The sequence below is a fragment of the Ranitomeya imitator genome, chromosome 1 (genome assembly GCF_032444005.1).
Source record: "Ranitomeya imitator isolate aRanImi1 chromosome 1, aRanImi1.pri, whole genome shotgun sequence".
Lineage (NCBI taxonomy): Eukaryota > Metazoa > Chordata > Amphibia > Anura > Dendrobatidae > Ranitomeya > Ranitomeya imitator.
This window is the reverse complement of record NC_091282.1, coordinates 119,736,929-119,757,527: the sequence shown is the minus strand read 5'-3', so window position 1 is coordinate 119,757,527 and position 20,599 is coordinate 119,736,929. Positions and strand designations below refer to the sequence as shown.

The 20,599-nt window shown below is 47.5% G+C and overlaps 1 protein-coding gene across 3 annotated transcripts in view; it reads right to left on the bottom strand.

The window, feature by feature from the left end:
- POC5 (POC5 centriolar protein) overlaps positions 1-19,672 on the bottom strand; it is a 93,338-nt gene extending 73,666 nt beyond the window's left edge. Inside the window, exons 1-2 of one of the 3 annotated variants that reach the window (XM_069750164.1) lie at positions 19,547-19,672; positions 11,406-11,489 (exon numbers count right to left, since the gene is read on the bottom strand). In XM_069750164.1, the coding sequence (XP_069606265.1) occupies positions 11,406-11,489 (84 nt within the window). In that variant the 5' untranslated portion in view covers positions 19,547-19,672. Of the gene's footprint in view, positions 1-11,405; positions 11,490-19,546 lie in introns of those variants that run through there. The other 2 variants (XM_069750156.1, XM_069750149.1) reach the window with 2 other exon arrangements.
- Positions 19,673-20,599: the final 927 nt, after the last annotated feature.

Here is a 20,599-nt window from a genome sequence, read left to right as displayed (position 1 = left end):
CTTGTCGCAGAAATGCAACATGTAGTAATTTTTAGAGGCGTCAATTTGCCACCGGGAAACGTATGCGGTCGATTGCGCAAGGAATGCGCCAAAAAAACGCATTGCTGTCTATATGAACGCATGCGTTCACAAGCACATGCGTTGGCTTGCGTTCGTGAACGCATGCATTCCACAAGAGAAAAACATGTCTAGATACTGAGAAGCCACCCCCCACATACAAGGTGATAAAGGGAGGGAGTGGACATTTGCAGGTCACTACTCAGCATACAGCCAAGCAGAACAGACAGACCACAGCACCTTGGAGCAACCAAGCCTCTGAACAATGTGAGTATATCCTAGCCAATGCCTTTATTTTCTTTTTTTTGTCTCTACATGTCCTGATTTCTGCTATTTCTTTCTTTCTGCATGCATCAAAATGTCTTCTTCTTCTGATGAGGAGCAACGTCCTGGGCCTTCTGAATTAGAACATGTCAGTGAGGAGAGTACTTGCCTCCTCAGATTGGTAAGTATTCTCTGTCACATAAACACATATGACAATTTTTGTTTTTCATTTTTTTAGAGCTCTTCTTCTACTGCGGCAGAGACTGGGCAGGAGCAGCGGAGTCAAGGTCGGGTGGCAAGGCAGCAGCGTGTACATATACAAGGCTGACTGTTTACTGTATCCTCACTTTAGTATTCTTGAATCTTCCTTTCTTTACATTCCTATTTCTTTACATTTTTCTTCTGGAATCCTTTTGTATCTTGACTTTCCTATTCATGCCATTTCTCAGCCTCTGTTTTCTTTCTTTTCCTTAATTGACCCAACATTAATGTCTTTATTTCATTTTTAGGTTCCAGAACGGGATGAAGACATAATAGAGAATGACCTCCTCATCTCCCTGGTCCAGGAGCGAGTCCCGTCGTGGGACACCCGGGATCCACTGCACTCAAACAACGTAACGATCCGGCGCCTATGGAATGAGGTGGCCATAGCGATGTGGGATGGCTGGGACAACGCCCCGACTCGGGTCCGAACTGCATTTGTTAAGTATTGCAATGCAGTGTGAAGCAGCCGAGACCTTGGCCGTGCTCACACAACTGTGTGTGATGAAAGAAACTCTCAGGAGTTTCTCTCATCACACATAGTTGTGTGAGCACGGTCAACAGTTCATTTTCTGACCATAAGGTTTTTTTTTTTTTTTTTTTTAACAGTGGCCAAAGTAAAAACACGTTGGCGTTCGATGAAGGACCGCTTCAACAAGGACCTGCGTCAAGAGAGCCGTGTTCCCAGTGGTTCAGGAGCAAGGATCAGAAAATACAAATACCATCGTGTTCTGGCATTTTTAAGACCGGTCCTTGCCCAGAGAACGTAAGTATTTTTCCCTTGCATTAGGTTATATTGTATTGCCATAATCTGTATGTTTCTATTCCACAGGATTTTGCGTCTGGTTATTTTTTGGTATTAATTTTCTTTTTACTTTTTTCACAGCACATGGAGCACTACTGTTGGCCCAGGTTCTGGAGCGGTCCTTCAACAGACAGCCACGGACCTGTCCCAGCCATCCAGCAGCGATGCAGCAAGTGGGCCTGCCACACTAACTGGAGACCAGGAAGCTGGTCCATCAAGTCTTCCCCTTTCCCAGTCCTCTGCCCCTTTTTTATGGGCTCCTCCCGGCAGCGGCAGAGGGCATCGGACAGGTCCCTCATGCCTGAGTTTTTGCACTTGAACTCGGTTTTTCACGAAGGACTCAAGGCTTTGGGTGACTGAATGGATATTTCACTTAGCCACATGAATACACGTATCCAGGAGGTCACCAAAAGCCTTGACCAAGTAAAAGCCGACCTCCAGAGGCCAGCACATCATTTTTTTAACCAAATTGAGCAGGGCATGTCGGAACACCTTACTCCCGATTTCTAGCTGAGTGTCATGCAGGCCTGCAATGCTGCTTACGTGCAGGCTATGCAGCAGAGTCGGTATTTTCAGCAGACAGTGGCGGCATATCCACCTGTGCCTTCACTGTCATGATTAACCTCAATACCGACCTCTGCTGCATACCACTGCACGGCCACCTCTATTCCTAGCACTGCCGGACACCAGTACAGCACCACCACCATGCCGAGTGCTGTTGGACAGCACCACCACCATGCCGAGTGCTGTTGGACAGCCCCACCACCATGCAGAGTGCTGTTGGACAGCCCACCGTCACCACCATGACAACCGCTGCTCCTGCTTGGACCTCCTTCACTGACACCACGATGAAGCAGAACCCTAGCATGGCCTTCCGTACCGCCACCACCATGATGCAGCAGGACCCTGGCATGGCCTTCCGTACCGCCACCACCACGATGCAGCAGGACCCTGGCATGGCCTTCCGTACCGCCACGATGCAGCAGGACCCTGGCATGGCCTTCCGTACCGCCACCACCACGATGCAGCAGGACCCTGGCATGGCCTTCCGTACCGCCACCACGATGCAGCAAGACCCTGGCATGGCCTTCCGTACCGCCACCACCACGATGCAGCAGGACCCTGGCATGGCCTTCCGCTCTACGAGCGCTATGGACTCTGGCATGGCTGCACGCTCTACGAGCACTATGGACTCTGGCATGGCTGCACGCTCTACGAGCACTATGGACTCTGGCATGGCTGCACGCTCTACGAGCACTATGGACTCTGGCATGGCTGCACGCTCTACGAGCATTATGGACTCTGGCATGGCTTCACGCTCTATGAGCACTATGGACTCTGGCATGGCTGCACGCTCTACGAGCACTATGGACTCTGGCATGGCTGCACGCTCTACGAGCACTATGGACTCTGACACAGTGCAGCCGGACCCTGACAGGTCACCCACCACGACCATGCAAAGACATATGAGCCCACCGAGGCTTCCCAAAACCCGGCAATCACAAAAAACAAACAAAAAAACAGCGGACTCTTAGTATTCCTCCCCTTCACCTCCCAGTGTGTCTGTAATGTCAGGTTTGTCTAATCCTTCCAGTGCGTCTCAAGCCTCTCATGTGTCAAGCCCCATCCCCGAACTACCAGACCCCACTAGTTTCATTGCCCCTTCTCCTGCCACCTCTGCATCGTCCATGGTTAGCCAGGCCTCAGTGCTTCACACCCCCCGTTTACATCACTCTACCCCAAGCCGGCGCAGTTAAAGAAATATTTTTGTTGTTAAAAAATAAAAACAATTTTTTCTGCCCCAATTATGTTTGGTTTATTGTGTCTTTCGCCGCCGGCAACACACACCGTGCGCCAAATAATAAACTTCACCACACACTTTATTTTTTGGCCACATCATATCTTCAGTAGTTAGCAAATAAAAGACTACAGCTTTGTGTGTCTTTGGTATAGAGATATGAGGTGGGCCAAAAAATTAATTCATGTATTATCTCCATAATCTCTTCATTCTGCTTAGTCTGTGACTAGTGTTGCAGTCTGAAGAGAAAATGGCGGAAATACAATGCAGAACTAAACTCAACAGGTCAGGTGTCAAAAAACTCATTAGTTAGGACACCTGACCTGGTGAGTAGAGAACTGCCTTGTATGATAACCTCCATTTTCTCTTCTGTGTACATAATCTATTACACACAAAGTGAAGGGACGATGGTGGTCACACATGGCATATCTATGCTCACCTGCACAGGTGTCAGAAATAGGGAGTTCATGAGGCTGTTATATGTGCATCATGAATTCATTATTTCTGACACCTGACTTGATGAGTATAGATCTCGTTAATGTGACAGTCATTGTCTCTTCAGTCTGTGTCCAATGGATACTGCAGAACAGAATCAGGACGCAATGACGTCACCAAGCTTAAAGCAACATGGCTGCCGTCACACTAGCAGTATGTGGTCAGTGTTTTAGATCAGTATTTGTAAGCCAAAACAAGGAGTTAAACAATTAGAGGTAAATTTTGATATTAACATAATAACTAGCACCTCTGCCTTTATCACCCACTCCAGGTTTTGGATTATAAACACTGATATTAAATACAGACCAAATACTGCTAGTTTTAGGACAGCCTTGGTTTGTAGAGGAAATACATCGGAGACACGGTCAACACAACCAAAAATAAAGTTTATTAATGAGAAATATTATTAACATTTAAGAAAATTACTGGTACAGATAAAATTACAACAGGACATTTACACAACATTGTCCTGCCATGACACACGTCCAATATCAGAATCAAAAAAGGCGGCAAATTGGTCCCGCGTGTGATCAACTTCAGCAGTTGACCACAGCGGGTGATGATGGTAATCGGGCAGTGGGTGTGCAACAGGTTCATCCAGTTCAATGTTGGGTCGCTCCTTAGCCATTATGTAATTGTGCAGAACCACACAGGTTTTGACCACCTCGTCGACTGTCTCCATTTTTAGATTAATTGCTGATGCAAGGATGCGCCATTTTGAGACTAGAATGCCAAAGGTACACTCTACTGTTCTTCGGGCCCTGGTCAGTCTGTAGTTAAAGATCCTTCTAGTGTGGTACAAGTTCCGACTGGAATATGGCTTCAGTAGGTTTTCACACATCTGAAAGGCCTCAACCCCAACCATAACAAATGGCATCGTTGTACCTTGATTGTTGCGGAGCGGTTGTGGCCGTGGAAAATTAAAATTTTTGCCATACACACGGCGGCCCATATCAGAGTTCTTAAAAGTCTGTGAATCGTTGCCACGGCCAAAAGCTCCAATGTCCACGGCGATGAAGCGTCAGTCCGCATCGGCAATTGCCATGAGCACAACAGAAAAATATTTTTTGTAACTGAAGTACTCCGATCCTGTTCTGGCTGGTTTGATAATGCGAATGTGCTTTCCATCAACCGCTCCCAAACAGTTTGGGAAATCACACACACTCCAGAATTTTTCCGCAATTTCAAGCCACATGTCCAAGGTGGGTAGGGGTATATAAACTTATCCCGGAGTACATTCCACAAAGCCCGGCAGGTGTCCGCAACTATTCCGGACAGGGTGGATATTCCAAGCCGGTATTGGAAGTGGAGGGATGATAAACTCTCGCCGATTGCCAGAAATCTGGAAGAAAATAATAAAAAAAAAATATTACACTCTATTCTATTTATGGTGTGGTTACGCTAAAAACAGAAAGGAAAATACACAAAAAATACATGTCAGAAAACCGAAAATTTGGACTGTCATTGGTTTAGATTTAGAACGTACCTTAATGTAACCAGCAAACGTTCCTTGGGTGGTATCGCTCTACGGAGCTGGGTGTCCTGTCTCCGTATGGCTCCCGGAACGAGTCTTGCGACATCCTTGTATATTCATGGAATTTCTCCGGGTTGGCAGTAAAGGGCCACTGTCATCCCCTCCAGCCGTTATAAACTAAAAGAGCCACCTTGTGCAGCAGTAATGCTGCATTCTAACAAGGTGGCTCTTTTAGTTTTTGGTGCATGTATTCCCAAAATAAAGCGTTTTATTACTTCTCCAAAATACCTGTCTTTCGCCAGGGAGGCAGGTCCTCACCCCCCTGCTTGAAACGCCACACTGCCGTCACTCACATATTCAGGGGCTCCGGGCGCCGCCCCCTCCGCGCTGTTTTCGCCTGCGCTGTGTACTACTGTGTGGGGCAGGCGCAGAGAGCTCTGGCCATCTGACGTCACAGCCAGGCTTGCAGACTGCGCATGTGCGGACAGTGCGGCCACCCACCTTGGGAATCCCAGGCCCGCAGTGTGTTATGCGTTATGCACAGTGCGGGGCTGGGATTCATAGGCAGGGCGGCCAAACAATAGTACACAGCGCAGGCGCCGGATTTCGTGCGAAAACAGCGCGGAGGGGGCGGCGCCCCTGAAGATTTGAGTGACGGCAGTGTGGCGTTTCAAGCAGGGGGGTGAGGACCTGCCTCCCTGGCGAAAGACAGGTATTTTGGAGAAGTAATAAAACGCTTTATTTTGGGAATACATGCACCAAAAACTAAAAGAGCCACCTTGTTAGAATGCAGCATTACTGCTGCACAAGGTGGCTCTTTTAGTTTATAACGGCTGGAGGGGGTGACAGTGGCCCTTTAAGCTCGCCATATAGCGTGTGATAGGCTCCACGGCTCTCACGTAGTTCGATAATGGGGTGTCTCCAAAAACGCCTACGATGTCTCCTTCTCCATCTTTCGCGATTTCTGTCTTGTTCCCAAGCAAACGCACAGGCAAGAAACAGCTTGATGCTTAAATCCAGGTAGAAATAAAAGCTCTCCATGCGAAGATCCATTATGACACAGCATACAGGAGCAAAATCTGAAGATAGATATATATAGAGATCCCAAAATACACGCCCTCTGTAGTCACATTGGCGGTGTCTGGTTATCTAGATTTTTCTCCTGTAAAATTTGTCACCATGCGCACCAAAAACGCAAATGCAGAAAAAAACGTATATAAACGCGTACAAGTGCGGCGTTTTTTAAACCGCATGTGTTCCCGCATGCGTCTAAAAAACGCCGCGTTTATATGCGTTTTTTCCAGCACTTGCGGATGCGGATTAAACGCTGCGGATTCTAATGCAAATGTGAAACTAGCCTAAAGGGGAACAGACACAGGCCGATGGGAGTAGTAGTCTCATTGGCCGATGTCTAGCTTTACACACATACACCGCTAATACAACACACACACAGACATAGATCAAACAAGCCATCATCCAGGAAGACGGGAATGATCTGAGATTCTCGTCTTCCTGGATTATATGATGCCCATGATGTCACTTCCTATTTGCTGCGGTTTTGATTTACAAAACCGCAGCAAATGCGCTTGAAATCCGCAAACATTTTTAATATTTGCGGATTTCAAGCGTTCCAATACAAGTCTATGGCCGCGATTCCGCAAAATAATGAACATGGTGCGTATTTTACCACTATGCGATTCCCCTGCGGAAAAATACGCAGCATGGGCACAGCAACTGCGGAATGCAATTAAAATTCATGGGATACATTTTGTTAGCGTTTTTTTTAAGTGTTTCCGCAGTGGAAAAAGGCGGCGGAAACGCTTAAAAAAACGCAACGAGGGCGCACAGCCTAAGTGTTATCTGTAATTTGTATGTAACCCCTTCTCGTCTACAGCACCACGGAATCAATGGTGCTATATAAATAAATAATAATAACAAAAAACCTGGTGACAGATTCCCTTTAAGTTTGTGGCTCTAGGCCTGACCCAACGCCAACTATCTAAAAGTAAATGGCTAGGATGTGCAGCGTTAACACACGACTTATGTCACAGTAAACATTTGTGTCACACAATCTGTGAAGGAGCAGGTGTGAGTACAGAAGACAGTACAAGGCTCCGAGAAGGCTGATATGCGCTAGTGAACGTCTTTACTATATTATAAATTTCAGAACATTTTACCTTAAGTGATGTTACGTTCAAAGCATTGATTTCGGATTTGTATTTTTTTTTTTAAGCTTTTGCTGGAAAAAAAAATGTGTTTCGTGCATAAAGAAAAAAAATGATCCTGCAGTTGAAGCAGCTTCCATAGAGATCCCTTCCGCCTTGTGGTAAAGGGAAAATGTCACATGAAAAAAAATGCTATTAACCTGGATATATGGGGTTAATCTGCAGGTTAATGGCGTCCTGAAGCTGCCCGACGCCCACACTTAGAGCCCCGCTGCCAGAACGAAATGAACTGGAAGGGGTGGCACCGGTTTACTTACTGCTATGTGCATAGAGAGCGGGGGCTGTAACCGCGCCACTTGCACTGACTGACAGCTCGCTTAGCATTAAGGCCAGCTGTCAGTCAGTGTCGGGGGCATGGCTACTTTGACTGAAACCTGAATACTGCTGGGAGGAATAAAGTTAATTTCCTTCTGGCAGCGGGGCTCTCAGTGTGGGTGCCAGTTAGGTTTAGAAAGCTATAAAACTGCAGATTAACGCCATATCTGCAGGTTTTTTCCATATGAGAGGTTTCCTTTAAGGCCATGCACATCAGACGAAAGCCATCCAAACCACCAAAATCAGCGTGATTGGCTGACAGTGTATGTGGGGCCTCTTGGCGTCATCTATGGGGGGAAGAGAAGTATCTGGCCTATTGAATTCAAACATTTGATCCTTTTATTCCCAAGGAGATAAGCCACTGCCAAACGAATCTGGCAGCGGTTCTCTCATAGAGAACATAGGAGCACTCGTTTACGCCGAAGCCAGTAGAGATAGCCAAATGATAACAGAAACACAGTAGTACGGTCGGGTGCGTGATTTATTGTTAGCATCATCAGAAAGAGAGGGGTTAGAGTCTCCTCCTTGAGAGACCAGGGAAAGGTATGGGAGATGCATTCATTCCTTTATCTGCGAGTGATGTGTATACTATCATGTCTCTTCCAAGCCTCCAGAAGTACAATAAAGCTTTATTAATTCCCCATCCTCAGCTGACACTGCCCCAATCTACACAGGGTATTGTGCCCTTCATACAATGAAAGCATCCCATACCTCTAGGAAGAGCAATACATTAGGTATACTCACGGAGGCCGGCACCACAGACAACGATTTCTGGCCCGACCGCGGGTCTCCCGACCTGACCCAATAACCTCATAAGCCTAAGGGGCTCGGAGGTCGATGAGTGATTTATAGTTGGTCCAGAAATTGTGGTTGTCAAATGCAGGTATGCAAAGTCAGCCTAAAGAAGAGTGACCACATGTATGTGGCTAATTCTCAGTCTTCGGGATTTTGATTCAGGTTGTTTCCAGGAATGAGTAAGAAAAAAAATAGCAAAAACAGTTGAATCTGTCCTTTGTACGAGTTTGACTGACTCCGACATTTGACTATACATTGGAAATATGGCTAAGACAAAACAGCAGTCCAAAGGTTTGAGGTCGACCACTCTTGAGTAAAGTTTTGGCAGGCTGTACAGCTTGCCAAATCCTAATGCTGTGTAAGGTGCACACTGTTGGGATTGGCTCTGCTTACCGGTTCTAGGGATCGTCACATGACCGCAAGTATGGGATTTGCATACTGTACTTACATTCATGTGCCGACAAGACGTTGTATCTTTGGTCAGCTTGCCAAAATTTACTCAAGAGTGGACAACCTTTTTAGGAGAAGAGATTGCAAAGGCATTGAATGTTCCCAGAGATACAATAAGAAGCTGAGTTTGCAACTTTAAAGTTAAAAGAACACTGGACAGACGACCTGGAAGGAAGAAGCCATCCCTGGCTGCCAACAGACTGAGGTTGTCAAAATCCCCCAAGTGACTGCAAAGACCTGCAGCAAGATTTGGTGGCAGCAGGCACGGAGGTTTCAGTTTGAGGATATACATAATAATATAATCTTTTTATTTATACAGCGCTAACATATTCCGCAGCACTTTACAGTTTGCACACATCATCGCTGTCCCTGATGGGGCTCACAATCTAAATTCCCTATCAGTATGTCTTTGGAATGTGGGAAGAAACCAAAGGATCCGGAGGAAACCCACGCAAACACGGAGAGAACATACAAACTCTTTGCAGATGTTGTCCTTGGTGGGATTTGAACCCAGGACCCCAGCGCTGCATGGCTGCAATACTAACCACTGAGCCACTGTGGCCACATAAAGAAGCCATCACCATATAAAAAAAGTCAAAGAAATTGTTGGATTTCAGTCAAAACTGGAACTTTTTGGGTCTAAGGACCAGCGGTGTATCTGGATGAAGTAGCACAAGCTGAAAAGAATCCTCCACCTAGAGTGAAGCATGGCCTCAGTGATGCTCTGCTTTACTTCCTCTGGCATTGGAAACCTATGGAGTACAGAGGGCAATATGGATCCAAACAAGTATCAGAACATCATGTCTTCTGTGAAGAAGCTTCAGCTTGGGGTCATTGGACTTTCTAACAGGGCAATGATACGAAACATACCTCAAAGTCCACAAAGGATTAAAGTTGTCCACTACATGGGACAGCTTCTTGTTATACCCCTCGCTTGCTTGACTCCCATAAAATAATAAAGCTTATACTCACCTCCCGTGCCATTCCCAGGCTGTGGGCACTTGTTCTCCTGGGGCTCTGGTGCTGTTATGACATGTGACAGCAGAGTCCAATCAGTGCTTGCATCACTGTCCCCGCCTCCTATCAAATTGAGCAGGAAGAGGAAGTCAGCTGTAGGCAGGACTTCCTCTTCATGATTGATTTGTCCAGAGGTGGAGACAGTAACCCCAGCGCTGATTGGGCACCGGCGTCACAACTCTGCACAAGAGCCCGAGAGAGAGCAAGTTCCTGAAACCGCGGGAACGGCATCGGCAAGAAAGGCGAGTATAGGCTTTATTATTTTATGTGGGCCAAACATTTTGATCAAGGTGTTGTCTAAGTAGTAAACAACCCCTTTAAAGTTCTGGTTGTAAGTTACCTGAACAAAGGTTTTCTATGGGATTTAAGAAGGCAAACTTGCAGCAGGCAAATCCAAAAATATTAGAGAACTGAAGGGCACTGCCCATGAGGAATGGTCCACAATTTCCCTAAAATGCTGCCAGTAGTTGGTGTCTGACTATACCTCACATTTGCAGCAGGTAATAACAGCCAGAAGGGCTCTACTGAGTACTAAAAACGCTTGTCATGAGGTGGCTGGGTAATATGAAAACTGCAGGTGTCATTAAAAGTGGCATTGTGTGATGAATTTAAAGAAATCACTTGTTAGTAGATGTGTTGAGCGATATAAATTGTTCTTGCCTCATTGGTTTATGATATTTTGGTATGATTTGTAGGCAATGATAGTTTTGCCCATAAACATATGGCTTCTCATGCGTCTCCTTAATGGGTCCTATTGGAACCAGGGCTGTGGAGCCCGAGTCGGTCTCCATTTTGGTGGGGCCGGTATAAAATGGACTGACTCCGACAATAGAGCATAAATTGGGTACAGTAGTACAATGAAGAATGTGCTGCAATTTTTTTCATAAGAATTTGGGAAAGTCCTATAAATGTCTGTTCTCTTCCTGATCTAAAGATCTTGGTTTTTAGATGAATCTGTGCTGCACTTTATGTACATGCTCAGTAGTGACCAGTGCTGTGGAGTCATAGAGATGAATCTGTGCTGCACTTTATGTACATGCTCAGGAGTGGCCAGTGCTGTGGAGTCATAGAGGAGATGAATCTGTGCTGCACTTTATGTACATGCTCAGTAGTGACCAGTGCTGTGGAGTCATAGAGATGAATCTGTGCTGCACTTTATGTACATGCCCAGTAGTGACCAGTGCTGTGGAGTCATAGAGATGAATCTGTGCTGCACTTTATGTACATGCCCAGTAGTGTCGCAGTGCCGATTTGATCTCCGTCCAATTAGGGTTTTAAAAAGCAGATTTCTTCATCTGACAACCCCACAACTCTTTTAATTGATAGGAAGATACCACTTCTGTATGTTATAAACGGGTTAGTTATTGCAGTCTCTGACATGTCCAGAGTGCTGTGGATCAGATCACTAGAAATTCATTTTTAAGAGACAAATATTTTCTTTTGTGTTACCTGGAAATCTGAAGACACTGAGCTGCCATGGTCTGAATCTTTTGGAACGATGGGACTTCTAGTGCTCTCCTCATCTGAAGACATCTGCACAAAACATCACAACACTATTCTGATATAGGCGATTATGCTGATGATGATGATGTAGGAGGTATGAATGGTTCAGAGATCATGAGCCAAGAAATGCTTCTTTTTATGTGAAGGTATATAATCAAGAATCAAAATCAGTTGTGATCAGACAATGTGCCAAATCGTCAGGGTACGCAAGATCAAGGGGACAAATCTATCAGTTTTCATGCAAAACAAATAAAAAAAAAAAAAAGCTACAGAGACTGACAGCCATAGGTGTAAGTGGCCCCAGCACCAAGCAGGCAACTACATCAGATTCTGCTGCACACAATGTATCACTTGGTATAGAGAGGGCAGGACAAATCCCAGGTGATGGGCTCCTAACTTAAAAATTTTACGGATGCCAATTAACCTAATCCTAAACTTCCACCCGTTTTCAATATACATGTAATAAAATATTTACACACATCAACATTGAAATTGCAACACCAAAAAGGACAAGTCATGGAATTATGGAAATTACAGGATGCATAGACATGGTAGTGATATGCAAATTAAGAAAAAAATGGAAAGATATACGCCGGTCTGGAGGGAGCGTGCAGGGCGTCAGATTTATTAACAGGCACGAACAGCAAGAAGAGGCTTGTGCCCCTCACCACGGATCTCACTCCAGACAGACTGGAGTATGATTTCTGGCGTGAGGAACTTCACTGCTCATCATAGGTTTGAGGAGCAGGCATTGCCACGTCTTGTTGAGTGAAAATGACATGAAAAAAGCCAAAAGTGGCAAAATTTTGCACAACCTCGAGTTGCAAATTTTTTTTTATAGCTTTTAAAGGGCCACTGTCACCCCCTCCAGCCGTTATAAACTAAAAGAGCCACCGTGTGCAGCAGTAATGCTGGATTCTAACAAGGTGGCTCTTTTAGTTTTGTGTTCATGTATTACTAAAATAAACTTTTCAAAAATACCTATCTTTGTCCATGGAGGCGGGTCTGAAGCCTCCTCTGTGAAGCGCCCAACTGCCGTCACTCATCTCTTCTGGGGCGATGGTCGCCGCCCAAGCGCGCTGTTCTTCTTAAATCCGGCGCCTGCGCTGTGCGTGCCTGTCTGGGGCAGGCGCAGTGTTCAATGGCCGTCATAGCTCAGATGCCGGGTTACTGACTGTGACTGTGCGGCCACCCTGTTACTGAATCCCCGCCCCGCACTGTGTTATGCATTATGCACAGTGCGGGGCTGGGATTCCTGGGCAGATTCCTGCACAGACCGACGCTGGAAGGCGGGGAACCTGGGGGAGCATCTGACAAGTGCAGTGTGCATGCCCAGGAATCCCAGCCCGGCACTGTGCATAATGCATAACACAGTGCGGGGCGCGGATTCAGTAACGGTGGCCGCACTGACCGCACAGGCGTCGTCAGGAACCCGGCATCTGAGCTAGGACAGCCAATGAACACTGCGCCTGCCCCAGGCAGGCACGCACAGCGCAGGCGTCGGATTTAAGAAGAACAGCGCGCAGGGGGCGGCGACCAGCGCCCCAGAAGAGATGAGTGACGGCAGTTGGGCGCTACACAGGAGGCTTCAGACCCGCCTCCGTGGACAAAGACAGGTATTTTTGAAAAGTTTATTTTAGTAATACATGAACACAAAACTAAAAGAGCCACCTTGTTAGAATCCAGCATTACTGCTGCACACGGTGGCTGGAGGGGGGTGACAGTGGCCCTTTAAAAGCTTTTTACACCAGTTTTCTAGCATAAAAGCTTTGATGACTCAGGACCAACATTTTAAAAACATCTCATTTTATTCAATATCAAGTATGAGAGCCGCATAAAGATACTTACATGCCTTGGCTGCTATCATTGAGATTATTACTGGTTGTCTGAGAAATGTTCTGCCACGGTGAATGTATTTGGACAAATCATCAAGATTCACTACTGGCAGCTGCCTTTGCAATTGCCAACCAATAACGTACCAGGTGTGCTCGATGGATGACAAGTCTGGAGACCCTGCAGGCCGTGGTGGCTCGTTTAAGGCATGCAGGCTGTTCACAGCAGCACGAGCAACATGAAGCCTGGCATGTCGTGTTAAAAAAATGTTTCCCGAGACACTTTGGAGAATGGTCGTACCACTGGTTCCATGATTAATCCATTCTGTACTTCAAGTGAAATTAGGCATCACATACCAAGCCTAAGGCATCAAATTGTCTATGCAAACCATCAGAAGGCATTTACATAACATTGAGCTATGAGACAGACAACCAGCTACCTGCGTTCCATTGACCTCACTTCTCTCTAAGGCTGGAGTCACACTCAGCGTAAGACAATATGGTCCGTATATTATGGCCGTAATACGCTGAAAAGTCCCCAAAATAGTGGTCCGTAGCTCCACCGTAGGCTATACAAGGGATCCATGTGTAAAAAACAAAACAAAAAAAAAACCATATATACTGTCTAAATATACTGTATATATATATATATATATATATATATATATATATATATATATATATATATATACACATATATACATACAGTAAACCATCTCATATCAACTTTTTTTTTGCATATTCCACACTATTAATGTTAGTAGTGTGTATGTGCAAAATTTGGCCGCTCTAGCTATTAAAGGGTTAAATGGCGGAAAAAATTGCTCCCGCGCAATTTTCTCCGCCAGAGTAGTAAAGCCAGTGACTGAGGGCAGATATTAATAGCCTGGAGAGGGTCCATGGTTATTGCCCCCCCCCGGCTAAAAACATCTGCCCCCAGCCACCCCAGAAAAGGCACATCTGGAAGATGCGCCTATTCTGGCACTTGGCCACTCTCTTCCCATTCCCGTGTAGCGGTGGGATATGGGGTAATGAAGGGTTAATGCCACCTTGCTATTGTAAGGTGACATTAAGCCAAATTAATAATGGAGAGGCATCAATTATGACACCTATCCATTATTAATCCAATAGTAGTAAAGGGTTAAAAAAATACACAAACACATTATTAAAAAGTATTTTAATGAAAAAAAAAATCACAAAGGTTGTTGTAATATTTTATTCTACGCTCAATCCACTCACTGAAGACCTTCGATCTGTAACAAAAAAAAAAAAAAAAAAACCAACAATATACATACCTTCCGAAGATCTGTAAAGTCCCGCGATGTAAATCCATCTGAAGGGGTTAAAATATTTTGCAGCAAGGAGCTCTGCTAATGCAGCACTGCTCCTTGCTGCAAAACCCCGGAGAATGAAAGTAAAGTAGGTCAATGACCTATATTTACCTTCATTTGCGGTGAGGCGCCCTCTGCTGGTTGTCCCTAGATCGTGGGAACTTTCCTAGAAAGCTCCCAGGCTCGAGTTCATAAGAGGCGCCCTCTGCTGGTTGTCCTATGAACTCGAGCCTGGGAGCTTTCTAGGAAAGTTATATATACCTAATCTATGTGTACACATTTATTCTACCTATTCTAATGTAAGCTGTCAGTGTGATTTTACTGTACACCGCACTGAATTGCCGGCTTTTCTCTCTAACACCGCTGCGTATTTCTCGCAAGTCACACTGCTGGTCCGTGTGTAATCCGTATTTTTGGGGCCTCCATAGACTTTCATTGGCTTTTTTTTGCGCAATACGGTGACAAACGCAGCATGCTGCGATTTTCTACGGCCGTAGAAAGCCGTACAGTACTGATCAGTAAAATACGGCAGATAGGAGCAGGGGCATAGAGAACAATTGGGACGTTTGTTAGGCGTGTTTTACGGACGTATTTTCTGCACTCATAAGTCCGTAAAACTCGCTAGTGTGACTCCAGCCTAAGGCTACGGTTCAGCGCAAGATGGCAATATAGGCTGGATTGGAGGTCTATCCACTTCAGCGACGAGTCCCACTTTTGTCTCAAGACACAATAATAGCGGGAAGGTGACACTGGCCCTACTTCAGGTATTATGGTATGGCATGGCATGGAAAACTAAACTGTAGCTTGACCCCTCTAGACTAGGCAAACGAAGAAATTACATTGATTTGGTTGTGGAACCAGTTGTACAGCCATTTCGCAGAGTGTCTCAGGAGCCATTTGTCAGCCACAGCAGGTCACGTCACTGGCACTAATGCCAGTTCTACCATGGCCTCCAGCATCTCCGGACTTGTCTCCCATTGAGCACATATACGGCATGATTGGTTGGCATCTACACAGGAGCTGCCAGCAGCAGATCTTGATGATTTTGTGCATTCAGCGTGGCAGAGCATTGCTCAGGCAACCATTAATAACCTCATTGACAGCAGCCAAGGCGTGTAAGTGCTGGGATTTCTGCACATGGCGTTCATACTCCATAAAGAATAAATTAAGATGTTTTGTAACTTTTGTTTCCATTTTTCATAATTTGCAGGTCAGTAAAATGTCTATCTTGTGATTTCCATAATGCCGTGAGTTTTCCTTCTTGGTGTTACAATTTCAATGTTGAGGGCTGTATATTTTAATTAAAAAAAAAAAAAAAGGGGGGGAAAGGGCTTGTCCAAAATTATAACAAAAAAAAAAAGAAAAAAAATTGTTGGAATAAGATGCAATAAAACAAAATAACTTATAAAGGTCACCTGCACGTTACTGTCATTCACTGGCCTCTGTGGTGATAGTAGCACGATCAGGTGTGACCGCTGAGGCCAGTGATTAACAGAAGGACATCATGACTGCGGACCTTAGAAAGACAGGCACTGCTGCAGCAGTGGAGGATTCACCGGGTGAAAAGATTTTATTTCAGCAAATTTACTGATATATATATATATATATATATATATATATATATATATATATATATATATATATATATATATATATATATATATATATATATATATGTGAGGCATCGTGATTACTCGCTAATCCCGCCCCCTGCACAGTAGTTCTGCCCCCCAACACATCACCACACATAATTCTGCCCCCACCCCATTACCACACACAATCCCGCCCCCACCCTATTACCACACACAATCCCGCCCCCACCACACATAATCCTTCCCCCCCAACACATCACCACACATAATCCCGCCCCCCACCACACATAACCCCACCCCCACACCACACACAATCCCGCCCCCCCACATCACCACACATAATCCCGCCCCCCCACATCACCACACATAATCCCGCCCCCCCACCACACATAATCCCGCTCCCCACTACATTACCACACGAGGCTCAGTCCCCACACATTACCACATGAGGCTGCGTCCCCCACATCCGCACACATTACCACACGAGGCTGTCCCCCCACATTACCACACGAGGCTCTGTCCCCCCACATTACCACACGAGGCTCCACCCCCCACATTACCACACGCAGCACTTCCTTTCTATGTAATTCAACCACTTCAGCCAAGGTAAACGTACATTTAATTGCATACGCATTCTCCCAAACAAAATGAGCCAAGAAGAGTCGCCAGGTCCATCTCACAGGCCGCAGGAAAATCCGGACAACGATGCAGTAGCTGATCGACAACAACAATATTAGTATTTTTCAGATTTTTAATGATTATTATTGTTATTAACTTCATTTTACGTTAATTTACCACCTGCGTAAGCGCTATTGAATGTTGTCATTATTTACTTTTAGTTTAATCACAAGCAGCGTTAATTAGATAGCAATGAGCATGCCGAGCGTTAGCTGGCTGGAAACAGCTAGTATATGTATATATGTATACACACACACACACATAAATATACCAGTGTACACACCGGGCACTGTACCGCCCGTGTACACATCAGGCGCCGCTCACTCCGTACCACCCGTGTACACATCAGGCGCCGCTCACTCCGTACCACCCGTGTACACATCAGGCGCCGCTCACTCCGTACCACCCGTGTACACATCAGGCGCCGCTCACTCCGTACCACCCGTGTACACATCAGGCACCGCTCACTCCGTACCACCCGTGTACACATCAGGCACCGCTCACTCCGTACCACCCGTGTACACATCAGGCACCGCTCACTCCGTACCACCCGTGTACACATCAGGCACCGCTCACTCCGTACCACCCGTGTACACATCAGGCACCGCTCACTCCGTACCACCCCGTGTACACATCAGGCACCGCTCACTCCGTACTATCTGTGTACACACCGGGCACCGCTCACTCCGTACCACCGGTGTACACACAGGGCATCGCTCACTTCGTAGTACCCGTGTACACACCGGGCACCACTCACTCCGTACTGCCTGTGTACACCGCTCACTCCGTACTGCCTGTGTAGACACCGGGCACTCCATACTGCCTGTACACACACCGGCCCCCGCTCACTCCGTACTGCCTGTGTACACCGCTCACTCCGTACTGCCTGTGCACACACCGGGCCCCGCTCACTCCGTACTGCCTGTGTAGACACCGGGCACCGCTAACTCCGTACTACCTGTGCACACACCAGGCGCCGCTCACTCCGTACTGCCTGTGTAGACAACGGGCGCCACTCACTCCGTACTGCCTGCGTACACACCGGGCGCCACTCACTCCGTACTGCCTGCGTACACACCGGGCGCCACTCACTCCGTACTGCCTGCGTACACACCGTGCGCCACTCACTCCGTACTGCCTGCGTGTACACACACCGTGCGGCACTCACTCCGTACTGCCTGTGTACACACCGAGAACCGCTCACTCCGTACTGCCTGTGTACACACCGGGCACAGCTCACTCCGTACTGCCTGTGTACACACCGGGCACAGCTCACTCCGTACTGCCTGTGTACAGCGCTCACTCCGTACTGCCTGTGTACATACGGAGCACCGCTTACTCCGTACTACCTGTGTACACATAGGGAACCTCTCACTCCGTACTGCCTGCGTACACAGCGGGCACAGCTCACTCCGTACTGCCTGCGTACACAGCGGGCGCCGCTCACTCCGTACTGCCTGCGTACACAGCGGGCGCCGCTCACTCCGTACTGCCTGCGTACACACCGTGCGCCACTCACTCCGTACTGCCTGCGTACACACACACCGTGCGGCACTCACTCCGTACTGCCTGCGTACACACCGGGCACTGCTCACTCCGTACTGCCTGTGTACAGTGCTCACTCCGTACTGCCTGTCTACACACCGGGCACCGCTCACTCCGTACTACCTGTGTACACACCGGGCACCGCTCACTCCGTACTGCCCGTGTGCACCGCTCACTCCGTACTGCCCGTGTGCACCGCTCACTCCGTACTGCCCGTGTGCACCGATCACTCCGTACTGCCCGTGTGCACCGATCACTCCGTACTGCCCGTGTGCACCGATCACTCCGTACTGCCCGTGTGCACCGATCACTCCGTACTGCCCGTGTGCACCGCTCACTCCGTACTGCCCGTGTGCACCGCTCACTCCGTACTGCCCGTGTGCACCGATCACTCCGTACTGCCCGTGTGCACCGCTCACTCCGTACTGCCCGTGTGCACCGATCACTCCGTACTGCCCGTGTGCACCGATCACTCCGTACTGCCCGTGTGCACCGATCACTCCGTACTGCCCGTGTGCACCGATCACTCCGTACTGCCCGTGTGCACCGCTCACTCCGTACTGCCCGTGTGCACCGCTCACTCCGTACTGCCCGTGTGCACCGCTCACTCCGTACTGCCCGTGTGCACCGATCACTCCGTACTGCCCGTGTGCACCGATCACTCCGTACTGCCCGTGTGCACCGATCACTCCGTACTGCCCGTGTGCACCGATCACTCCGTACTGCCCGTGTGCACCGATCACTCCGTACTGCCCGTGTGCACCGATCACTCCGTACTGCCCGTGTGCACCGCTCACTCCGTACTGCCCGTGTACACCGCTCACTCCGTACTGCCCGCGTGCACCGATCACTCCGTACTGCCCGCGTGCACCGATCACTCCGTACTGCCCGTGTGCACCGATCACTCCGTACTGCCCGTGTACACCGCTCACTCCGTACTGCCCGTGTGCACCGATCACTCCGTACTGCCCGTGTACAGCGATCACTCCGTACTGCCCGTGTACAGCGATCACTCCGTACTGCCCGTGTACACCGCTCACTCCGTACTGCCCGTGTACACCGCTCACTCCGTACTGCCCGTGTACACCGGGCCCAGCGACGTCACCCACCTTTAAAGTTGGCGCTGTCAGCAGCAGCTGTAGTGAGGAGGTAACGGCCGGATACCAGAGAGCGGAAGTACAGCGCTGCCATGGAAACAGCGGACATTTCGACCGCTGCCAGCGACAAGCTACTAACTGTCAATTGGGTTCCACCAATCACCGCGTCGCTCTTAAACGCGTCTGGGACGTTTAGTAGAACAAGAGCCGTGATTGGTTGGTAGCTGCAGCGGTGACAGAGAGTGTGCAGGAGGTCCCCCCACGGTTGTGGCTAAATCCCGGTCGGCTAAGGGACCAGGTCCTTCTGTGCACTGGGATTTCGCTTTCTCACACAGAGTCGGCTATTTCCTAGTTGCAGAGGGACCAGGTCCTTTAGCCCAGGGGTCCCCAACTCCAGTCCTCAAGGCCCACCAACATGTCATGTTTTCAGGATTTCCTTAGTCTTGTCCAGGTAATAATTGCATCACCTGTGCAATGCAAAGGAAATCCTGAAAACATGACCTGTTGGTGGGCCTTGAGGACTGGAGTTGGGGACCCCTGCTTAGCCGACTTGGTTTTATCCTGCTCTATATAAGAATGCTGAATCCCAGTAGATAGAAGGACTTACTGTATATAGATAGATATCAATACTGTCATGTGATTTTTTTGAGCAGCAGACTAGATATGACATCTGATCACACATTTATTTATATGTGACAATTACACGGAAGAATTTTCCCCTTAATCCCAGTGTGTACAATATTCTGCGCCAATCTCATCCGCGCCCCGTTTTATTTTCTGGTGATCATTTTTGTAGATTACACAACCACAGATTTTTTCCATGCATGCACCTCGGAGTGTTTTAACCCTCGGGCGATTTTCCGTTTTTTAACATTTTTTTTCCTTCCCATAACTTATTTTTCCATCCACATCGCCGTTGGGATTTTTTTTTTATTTTGGCGGGACGTTATTATTGATACCATTTTGGCGCGGATACCATGTTTTGATCACCTCTTATTTCATTTTATTGCAATGTTTGCAGCGACAAAAAAAAACGTAATTATGGCGTTTCGAGTTTACTTCTCG